Source organism: Bombus flavifrons, chromosome 12 (assembly GCF_040668555.2).
Source record: "Bombus flavifrons isolate JBK064 chromosome 12, iyBomFlav1_principal, whole genome shotgun sequence".
Classification (NCBI taxonomy): Eukaryota; Metazoa; Arthropoda; class Insecta; order Hymenoptera; family Apidae; genus Bombus; species Bombus flavifrons.
Window position 1 is genome coordinate 12,080,231 of NC_138453.1, and position 11,218 is coordinate 12,091,448.

The 11,218-nt window shown below is 37.5% G+C and overlaps 1 protein-coding gene across 5 annotated transcripts; it reads right to left on the reverse strand.

Moving 5' to 3' along the window:
* Positions 1-178: 178 nt before the first annotated feature.
* On the reverse strand, positions 179-10,948 carry chico (insulin receptor substrate 1 chico). Of its 5 annotated transcripts, XM_069124718.1 has the most exons (11): positions 10,690-10,948; positions 8,777-10,057; positions 8,134-8,279; positions 7,766-8,048; positions 7,303-7,398; positions 6,277-6,576; positions 5,160-5,551; positions 4,137-4,552; positions 3,595-4,009; positions 3,179-3,419; positions 179-2,964 (listed from the first exon to the last, which is right to left on the reverse strand). In XM_069124718.1, exons 2-11 carry the CDS (start codon positions 9,159-9,161, stop codon positions 2,027-2,029), a joined length of 3,612 nt encoding a protein of 1,203 aa, XP_068980819.1. In that variant the 5' UTR covers positions 9,162-10,057; positions 10,690-10,948; the 3' UTR covers positions 179-2,026. The 5 variants fall into 5 exon arrangements, with proteins under 5 accessions (XP_068980819.1, XP_068980822.1, XP_068980823.1 ...); XM_069124721.1 differs by lacking the exon at positions 8,777-10,057; XM_069124722.1 differs by lacking the exons at positions 8,777-10,057; positions 10,690-10,948 and adding an exon at positions 8,373-8,522.
* Positions 10,949-11,218: the final 270 nt, after the last annotated feature.

Genomic DNA, 11,218 nt, shown 5'->3' on the forward strand with positions numbered 1-11,218 from the left:
TTCTCGCTCGAATATAACTCGTAATAATACGTTTATATATAAATAGAAATTCAACTTTCCTACTTTGATTTCTCTGTCCTTCGTACATTCGATATCAGTAGCCGATTATTTTGGAAATTTCAATAAAATTAAGCGAGATAAAAAGTAAAGAAAAACAAAAGAAAAGAAAAATCTATGATTATAAAACAATAAAATTCTCAAATTTATAATTTGCAAAAGAGTTTATATTTACATGTTAATTATTAAATCAAACAAAACTTCTTTTACCAGGAAACTAAAACGCTGTTAAAACGCGATCTATTTCATTTGGACGGACATTGTGTTAATCTGCAACAAAAAAAGATCTCGCGTATGATTCGTTTTTTCTTTCTAAATAAAAACTTATTTTTCAACTAATGTCAGTCAAATAATAATCTTAAATCGAACAATGTACATGTTACAACAACGTTATTATACAATAATACAATCAACATGTCATTTGTTTTATCTCGAGAACCTTCAGAGGAGCATTCGAAGGAATTATTTTATATATATATATACATATACACACGTATAAGTATCGCGTAATGAAGAACAGCGATATACACTGCTTTAATCATCATTAATATACGTATTATTCATTAATATATGTATAATATATCATATATATGAACATATTTCTATATATTGATGTATATCATGTTATATATATAATATAATACATATTTCCACATATGTATATATTTATAACATTATTTTGACAATGCATATGTATGCATATATACACGATATGATATAATTTATATCTGAACTATCCTTAAATTGTATGCGAGGAGAAATATGTCATTAAAATCGAACTCATAAAATATCGGTAGTATTAAGAAACATTTTGCCTTTTCTATTTTTCAGCAACAACGTCTCGTTAAGACTGATTTTTAATTTATTTTTACACAACCAATCATCTCTCTTTCCAGTGGATACCGTCTTGTATCGTCCTTTACAGAATACTCTGTAAATGCGTATGTGTATGTGTGTATGTCTGAATGAACGTGTAATATATACGTGCGCGCGCGCGCGCCCGCACATTCACCACATTTAAATGTACAAGAATGTGAAAATATTGTGTGAAACAATATTTCAGTAATTCATAATTCATATGAAAAAGCGTGATAATACGTATAGTATATGTTCATTGTAAACGACGTACACTTGTCTGAAGTACAAGTTACCAGTAATTTAGCATCGATCCAACATTGGCGAACGATAAATGATTTCCTCGTGATGAGGGAACAATGCCATATTTGTTAGCTCGCACGTAGTAATTATGTTTTTGGTAGTGTATCATTGCACATTGTTGGAAGAATCCAATCAAATTCACAAAAATCAACGTGATTAGTAATAACATTAAGTTAGTCGCCATAATATCTAGAAATAGATTTAAAACCACCGATAAATAGTATTCATTTTCTTTTTTTCTGAATTGATTACTTGTTTTATACATGTATATATTTTTACGACGTAAGATAATACTACTTACAACGTTTGCTTGCAGAGCAACTGAAACAAGGTAGTTTCAATTTCATACTTAATATCCATGCACTTCGTCGAAAAAAATGGTAAGTATAAAAAAGAGAAAGAGAAACAGAGGAAACAATTAGAACCTCGTGTTCTCCAACTCGAAAGGTGATATCAATTTACAACAATATTTTAACATAACATAATCGTTATAATGCGAAATAAGAAAATAAAGTATAACCAGTAATCTTTCGCTTTTTTTTGAAAGTCAGAAGCGTACGAAAAATAAAGCGATTTCAACTTAAAGTTTGGAACTAAATAATAAAATTTCTCTATCTATATTACTTTACATCCAGCACTCTGAACCAATTAATTTTTTATTAGTTTAGCTCGACCAATGTTAGAACGATCGATTGTCCTGTTTATACTCGTCAGAAAAGAAAGTCAATACAGCATTTTACAACACCTGACCCACACACGCGTGTTACATCAATGCCACCACTCGTACATTTAAAATAATGACAGCCTAGTTTTATTTAAGTTTAGCGAAATCGATTTCAGCGTAATTGAAGCCTTCTTGGGATGCTGACGAAATAGGTGCCACGTTAGCAACCTCAGGAAGATCTAGACTAGCGTAGTGCAAAATTTCCGCATCAATTTGCACGAAATTCTCCTTTTCTAAGGGGCTCGGCATGGCGGTAGGTGTAGGTGTGGGCGTCTCGTCTAGCAATTTGGGAGACGAGGCCCGCTTTTCAACGGTTGGCTTAAAACCAGGTAACGTCGGACTGGTGTTTGGAGACGCAGTGATTAAACGTGGTTTCGATACGTTCAAATCGGAAAACTTCTTTGTTATAGCGTTCAACGTATTATCTTGCGAGGTCAATGAGTTGTTTGATATCACGCGACTAACTTGACTATCTTTCCCTGTAGGACTAGACGGTCTATCGTTAATTATTTTCGCCAAGGTTTTATTCGCCTCCGTTACAGAGATAGAATTGATCGTGCTAACTCTACTATTTGTAGTTTCTGCCATTGTACGATCGTTACTGCGTTTAGAAGTTATATTCAGCTCTGAAGATTTATCAGTATCCTTTTGGTGAGTGAACGATTTCTCGGGTGATTGCGGGCTGTTCAAGGAAAAAGGGAAAATAGTCGCGGAGGAACCTGTTGGAGTTGCCCGTGGCGGCGACGCCGGTGTACTTGCTAAACTTTCTGATTCCGGACTTCCGTTTAGAGGTAAGAAACTAGGTGTTTTTATAGGTTTATTTCCCGCTTGAATCGCGATTGGTTGCGAACGAGACTTCTCCTTTCGACTACCGGCTCGCGTCGCTATTGGTTTACGATTGTTTCGACTGCTCATATTCATATTCATATAATCTTGTTCTAAACTTGTTCTTGATTTAAAACTCATATCAACATAGTCGGCAGGTGGGCGCCGTGGAAGATCGACCGGTGCTGTTCTCGTGGCTCCTAAAACATAAATTATATCTACACGTTAGACGATAAAATAATTAAGTTTATTTATTGAAGACATATGTTTTAAAAAAATATTAAGTCACACACGGTGTTATTGAAAATCATTAAATATAAAAGATAAAAATCACTTTTATATGTTTAAGAAGCTATGATGAAATGGTTAATTAATTAATACATATATACATTTGAAAATTGTTCAATCTTTTACCTGGCGGTCCGTTCGATTGCACACACTCTTCTTGCATAGGCGATGCAATTTGCTTAGGACTTGTATCGGATTGTGACCAATCCTCCATTACACCATCCATTCTCATGTATGGTCCTTCTGCTTCTTCCACCGGTTTCAAAGTAGTAATTACAGGTTTATGTATGGAAGCAGAGGACGATACATGAATGTGACTATGATTCTGATTGGCAGTGATTGTATTGTTATTGTTATTACGATTAATCTGAAAAAATTTGAAAAAATAGGAAATTGAACAAACAAAAATTAATATAAACGTGATAATGTTAAATATTCGGCGAAAAACAAATTAATTTCACAGGACAATCAACCTTAAAAATATCATGTTAATACATGCAATATTAAAATATATAAATTAATTAATTTCAGTCCAGGAATACCTTATTTATGCGGCTCATATCGACGTACGGGGCAGTGGTCGACGACGGCGGTTGTCCAGGAGACATATCAACGTAGGAACTGGTGTCGGTGGCAGTAGAATACGAATGCGACTGAGATTGCGACTGCGAATAAGATGAAGGTGGTGAATTGAAGGTTGCAGAAATATTGGGTTTCGTGAAGTCCAATTCCATTAGGTCCTCCATTCGTTCAGAAGTTATAGAGCAACCGGAATTGTGTCCCCAAGAACTCGATAACAATGGCGCTGAGTTTGATTTATTGGAACTCGAGCTTTCACAACCAACTGGTAACGCTGCAGTGACTACATTCGCTAACCTGCCAATTTCAGGTCTTTTAGATCTGCTGCCTACAGAGAACGCTCGTACTCGGCTAGCTTCTTGTTGAGTAATGTCCAATCTATCCAAAACAAAAACCAGACAATCGTGTCTTCCATCGATACATTTTGCCTATCTTCGTATAAACAATTTCTTTCCAATATCTAATACTACGTAAGATTAATAGAATCAAATACGAAGTTTCATACCTATTTTTGCGATGCCTGTTTACAGGTTCTGGCCGAGACCCAATGGAATAGGCTCTTGCTGGTCTAGCTTGCAAATCCTCTCCGGGTGGAAGAAAACTCGTTACTTTGTCTAAATGATACTCGGAGAAACGCAAATCTGTACTGGGTGTACCAGATGTAACGGAACAACTACTGCCACCATGCGACAGATCATCGGCAAAATGGCCATTGTGATTATGTGAAGGATCCATGTCGACGTATCCGTTGTTTCCAACGGGTGCCATAGGTACGTAACCTTCTGGTAGAGTGTTTGATTCTTCTACAAGGGAAGACCCTCGTGAATGCGAATATCCTGTTCCTGAACTCATTGGCATGTAACCACCGCTGCGCCCAGGACTTGATCCAAAAGGGCTGCACATTTCTATATAGGAACTTTGCTGTAAACAAAGTAAAATTCCGCGCGTTATTATTTCGTCATTTAGCTATCATCGTCAGATGATGCAATATATATGTCATAGTAATGATGCAATTTGAACTTCAATTCTTAGACACGTTATCATTTGTTTACTTAATAGTAGAATCTCGTGTAAGTAAGCAAAATTATGAATTATTTAATTCATTATTTCAAATTATATTAAAAACAACTAGAGAACACAACAACAATAAGTGATAAGATCAGAGAATCGTACTTTTCATCGTCATTTACAAAACTTATTCTTTTTTCAGTTTTGTTTCGGACGTTTAGATTTTGTTAAAACAAGATTATTTATAATCAAAAATTTTCAACAGAACGTATAAAGTAACAGAACTTTGTTAATCTGTGCCAAGAATGACCAAAAACATAAATTTAGGCGCTAAGAATAGTTAATCATTCATCGCTTAAAAGTGACTCATATTTGTAGGTTTGCATAAGCTACGTGTGAATATAGGAAACGTATTCGAACAAATATACATAATGCCTTTACTTAAATAAGATGATTAAAGTTCGTAAATTTATATAACTATTGTATTTTACCTATTCTATCAACTCTACCAACGACCCACCTGAGAAGGAGAATGCGACTTGAAATTTGGCGAATATTTATGATGCGAATGCGACGTGGACCACGGAGCATAATCGTCGCCATTCTCCTCCAGAATAACAGGTTCGTCAGGCGTTAAAGAATGACCGTATCTCGAAACGGTACCCTCTTCCAACACATTTTCGCCACCATCGTCCATTGAAAGAGATGATCCCGCGGAGTCTGTGGAACATGCACCGGAAGCAGGACTGATAGGCATCGAAGTGATCGGTGGTGAGTAGGACGCGCCTTTTCCGTACATAGAATGCGGTCTCAGAGTACTCCTAGGATGACTTAACATTGATGCTGGATGGCTCTCGCTGGTGGTACGAGCCCTCGATGGTAAACTGTCACACCTGTCACGCCCGTTTGCACCTAGAAACATATTAGTCAGACATGTTGTTGCAAAATATTCAGTTTAGGGAACAAAATTCGAAAAGCATCCATCCTCCCAGCATAGCAGCGGTTAGTTCATTTGCATAGTCAAATGATTCCATAGATCTGTATAATATTTATGCATATTCAGGTATACAGGTTGTTATTTATTAGAACATATATTTTAGATCAAGCAATAAACAGTGATCAAAAAGATGTATCCAAATGATTGGGATAGTGAGACGAAATATATATGTATACTTCGAATAGGAAAGATGTTACGGAAAATATAAGAAATAGACAAGAGAATAATTTCACATGTGAGGAGGACCGGTATGACGGTAATAAAAACACCAAGAAAACACATCATTGAGACTGAATGCTGTAGGAAATATTCCATCGATTGTGTTGACACGCTGAAAGAAACGAAAAGGGAAGCGTTACTTCATTATGAAGTATCGTGCAACTAATCGCATGCGAGTAGAAGCTTGCATTTCCACGGCAACGCGATGGTCTCATGGAGAAGTAAGTTATATATGACGCAACAGGAAGTAGTTTCAATTTCGAACACATCTGCTTGCGTATTTGGATTCCCATAGAAAGGAAAAAGTATAGAAAGAAGAGGGGATAGAAAATAAAATGGGAAATAGCAAGGCAGAGACACTGAAAAAGAAATAAAGAACATCTCTTGCTGATTTATCGTACAACGAAACAAAAATACATACAGCGTAAAACTGATCTTTTAGATGATTGCATTTGATTGATAATGGCAGCTAAGGGCAGCGACAAGGTTCTCTGATGGGATATTGTCGCGGTTGTGGTTGTGGTGGTCACGGTAGCGGTCGTAGTGATGGTAATAGTGGTGGTGATGGTTGTTGTAGTTGTACTTGTTGTAACATGAACGGATTGGGAATTATTGACGGAATGGGGATGACTCGCTACCGAATGACGACGTCTAGTGGTAGTGGCACAGTTGTTATTAGTCGAGGCAATCCCAGCAGTCCCAGCCCCGGTACCAGCAACGACTGCAAACCATACAGCTCTCACTGTCGTACAATTACTTTTCTTTTTCCATATACTTTTTGCAAAATCTAATCGACGTGATAATGATTGAGATTCGATCGAAAGATTTTTATTGAAGAAAATAACAGTTTATAGGTATCAGAACATCGTAAACGTAAAAAGGTTCCTATGTAGCAAAAAGTATCGTTGATCAATCTTTAGAAATTGAATAAATTTCTACTTCAAAGAATGCAATACACATTTGTTTTTGTTCTACTTGGCTTCGTTAATATGTATGTTCGCCAACGTCATATGTATGGTATTGAAACATATTGTGCAATACTAGAAACTACCATTCGCACACGGTAATCAATAAAACCCTGTTTGTTTCGCCGACAAATTTTTTGATTAACAATTTATCACGATTATCGTGTAATTATTCGGTTATCCTATAAAAATTTGACCAAAATATTTTTAATTGAAAATCTATAGAAAATAGTAAAACAAAAATCATAGAAAGAAGTTAGAGGTTTTTCTTGAATTTCATTTAAATAAACATGAACTTCTTTTTAAACAGAAAATTCATTCGTGTAAAAATAGAAGTCTTTTAATAGGCTATACGTATGTATATGATAAGAATACTTTAACAACAAATTTGAGTATATTGAATCATAATCGTGTTTGTCACCCTTTGATGCCCACATCTTATAAAAAAAAGAAGCATACAACTGCAATGACAGAAAACAGACCCGTGATCGTATTGCAAGAAGAGGTACTCTGAGTCTGATTAGACTGCTCCTGTTCTTGAAGTTGATCCACCTGCTCCTCGTGCGTCCTGTGTTCCTCTGTAATACCCGCAACCCATTTGTGTTATTCTAAGCTGAGTTTTCAATTGTATATTTCGTGATTCAGCCGATATTTCGAGACATGTAATGTAGTGCAGTTATAGTTATGGTCTGATATAAAAAAGAAAATCAATGTCTTGGACAATTTACACATAGAAGCAAAAGGAATTTGTAGGATGATTTCTGTGCAAAGGAGCTTCTGCGTAAAATGTTCAGTATTTATGAAAAAAAATCGAAACATCAAAATATTATAAATATATTGTTAAAGTATTTACATAATTGAAAATACACTCTGGAGGTGAGTGCTAAAAACCATAACTGATATTCTCTTAAAGTATAAATATGATTTATTAAAATTCAGACTCACCTAATGGCGAATTATGAAATCTTTGTCCAGCATGTCGTTGCAGCACACCAATTGGCTTGCTGGCTTCGGTGGCAGAGGAACTGCGAATTCTTTCACGTGGCCCCACATCATCTTTCTTGCTACTAGAATTGCTCATAGAATTCATAATAGCAGCATGCATATTATTTGCTATATTATTGTCTTCAGCTTCCATCCATAATTCACCGCCACCAGTAACAGCTGAACGACCTACTTCCATGTAGAAGATACGTTCCATATATCCACATCGTCTGATACAAATTAACTGTGGAGCAAAGGTTTCGCATTAGTCTTTCTTCTTAAATACACTAAATCTTAGACTATGTCATCCATTAAAGTAGCATGCTTACAGGAAATTCTATAGTGTCTGAATTATCCTTTGCCCCGATTTTCACTAGGCTTAATGTTCGGTCAGTTAAACATAGCCTATAGGGGCCATGAATATTCTTTCGTTCACCTAGTCCTTTTTTCTGCATTGTAACTTGCCATACATGTTCTGAAATAAAATATTACATTTATGCCTCATCATAATTAATAATTAATAATATATAACATTGTAGAATCAACAATGTGTGATATTGTATTTAACCTGATTATAACACTGCATAATATAACATATAACAAGATTTCCACATTTTATAACAATTGTTTATAAATTATTACAGCATATATCTTTTTATTTTATACAGGACAATACAGTTTTATATTTCTCACAAAGTATAATCAGCAATTTTGTAAGCAATTAATAAAAATATATTCGGAAGAAATAACAAAATATTGAAAAAACGTTCTTCTCCTACTTATTAAAGTGACAATGACACGTTTGAAAAAACAAGTAAACAACTAGACTTATAGTTCAAAATATGACACTTCAACGAAATTGGTACTCGTAAATAACGAATGTTTGTTTGAAATTGTTTTTCAACGCGTGAATCTCGCGTTTCGTCCTTAATATGCGGCCTAATTCTAATTCAAATCATGATAGCGCATTACCAAATATAGGCCGAGGTTGCTCTCCATCAGCTACATCTCCGCTCTGAAGTAAAAGCATCGCTTTCAGCCATTCATCCAATTCTTTCTCACTCTCCAGAATCAAGCAAAAGCATTCGTCTTTCGTATACAATGCGATAACATGTTTGTGTTTGGTGTCCATGCGTCTATTAATATTGAAACAGCTGTTCAACAAGATGCTGCGCTTTGGCGGTTGCCTATTTTCAAATTTCTTTTTGCTATCGTAATATTCGAGACACGCGGGATATCCTGGTGCCTCGCCACGCAGTACAAAGAATTTTTTCTTCTGCGTCTTTAGCTTCTTCACGTGACCGGAGAGAACAACGGGACCTCCTGAAGGGGAGACTAAACCTCTGCTCGAAGACATCGCGCAGTGACGATCGAAAAGCCCGTTGTCGCCAAAAATTTTGCGTCTTCTCTATCGACGCGTAATATTGTACCATTTAAATGGTATAGATGATCAATTCGTTACGCATATTTTACTATACCCAAACATACTATGTCAATAGTTCATTGTGGTAGAATGCGTGTTCCCACCCACGTTGTCAGAGCAGCAGCTCGACTCGAAAGACACACTTCCAACTTTTGCACTGGAGAAATAACACCATACAGATATTTCAATCGGTACAATCATATATCGCTGCTTCTATCGGCATAAGAAAATTCAAAGAACGTTTCTGTAAAACCGCACGCTCGTTTTGCTGTTTTTTCTTAAACAACGTGTAGCCGTTCTGCTTTTAACGTGGAGAGGTTGTCGTCGATATCGTTGTACTCGAAGCAAGCCAATGGTGAAAGCACGTGTCGGGGGTAAATAAGCAATAACACGCCACCATAGTGCATGTGCACTCAATGTGTACTAAGGGCGTCGCACGGGTCGGCCTCTTCGATGCGATTCATGCGAGCATTTATTATCGAGTAACCACGTTTACTAAAGTCACGGAATTAAGAAACAGTCCAATCCACGACGAAAAATCAACAACTCTTCGTAAAGTGAATTTCTCGGTAAACATAGAAACTATGTACCTCTTGACGAGATTTCTGCGATCACGGTTCTCGTTGGGTTCCACCTGTCACGCGGCTTCGTCTAATTTCGCCCGCCACGGTTCGCGGTTCGCGTGGTATCCCAGGACGACAGATTGCGTGGAATCTGAAGCGGCCTGTATACGCAAGCATTTACATATTTCGCATTTGCAAATATTTTGATTTGGAAATTACTCGGAAAAGTGGAAGTATCATTGATCCGGGATAGAACCGCAGGTACACCTGTTTATCGCGTTGAATAATACAATTTATAACGTTGACCAGAATGGTTGGCGCGTATACACAGACAGGCATGGGCACATATAAAGAAAGGGTTGTATACACGATGATACTGACAATGAAAGACAGACACACGCGGGTGTTTTCACGTGTACACGCAGCAGCAGCAAGCGAGCGCGCGCGCGCGCGCTTGTGGTCGCTTGCTTGTTTGCTCGTACGTTTAGAGGAAATACGTAGAGAGGTAGAGAAAAAGAGAGTGGGACAGGCGATGCACACGTAGGTGGGTGGTTGAACCCCTGTTATCACTGGTAAGCGCGGTTTAAAGGCGGTCTGGTTCGGATAAATAGGCTATTGTCAAGGGCAGGTGAATTTTTTCATGCGCAATAGTAGGCACATCAAAACACGGCAGCATTCCAGGTCGATGCGAGAGAACGCACTCCTCTTCCCACACCCTTTATACATATATCGAGCACTTTGCGGAAACACACGAATGGAATTCACGATGTGGTTAACAACACTGTATCATCATGCACGACGTATCCTGAATGCGAACTCTCGATCAGGCATACGTAAAATCCGTTCACGACAATCACATCTGCTTGAGGTGAAAAATTCGGGTCTCCTTTCGTACCCACCATCCCTCTCTCCCCTTTCCGCCCGCGTGCAAGCGACAAATACCGCGTCACTTGGGATCACGAACGCGTGCTTTGACTGTTTTCTTTGATAACCGAATTAAACATCACTCGATTCCGCGGTTCCTCTCATACACGTCAATCTTCACGATTCAATGACACGCACGTATCTTCAACTTTTTTCCGTCGCACGCCTAGACAGCTAAATAGGCGCTCATGTCCATCTTGTAAAGGTCATGTGTATGGTAAGCTCCGCAGTTGTAAACAAGATGTACGCAGGCGCTAACCGCTCGAATGGCGGCGACGGCGGCGACTCGATACGCGATACGCCACGACCGTAAATACACATACGTATGTACGTATTTACGTACACATGCGGTTGTCTCTTTTGCAGTGGCGTAACTATTGTGTCGACTAAACACCGCATTGCGGTGGATCCTTCCGGAGGTCGTTTAAGTTGCGCTACATTCTTTTCACAAATGTAAGTTCTCGATGACTTGGGTTAACCTCTGACTATATCGATCAATCTATT

What these genes read in the sequence shown, in the direction of transcription:
- chico (XM_069124718.1), bottom strand. Translation starts at nt 9,161, where the DNA reads ATGTCTTCGAGCAGAGGTTTAGTCTCCCCTTCAGGAGGTCCCGTTGTT. An exon ending in ATATGAGCCGCATAAATAAG is followed by an intron (nt 3,420 to 3,594) that starts GTATTCCTGGAC and finishes AAATTTTTTCAG; the next exon opens with ATTAATCGTAATAACAATAA. An exon ending in GCAATCGAACGGACCGCCAG is followed by an intron (nt 2,965 to 3,178) that starts GTAAAAGATTGA and finishes TTTATGTTTTAG; the next exon opens with GAGCCACGAGAACAGCACCG.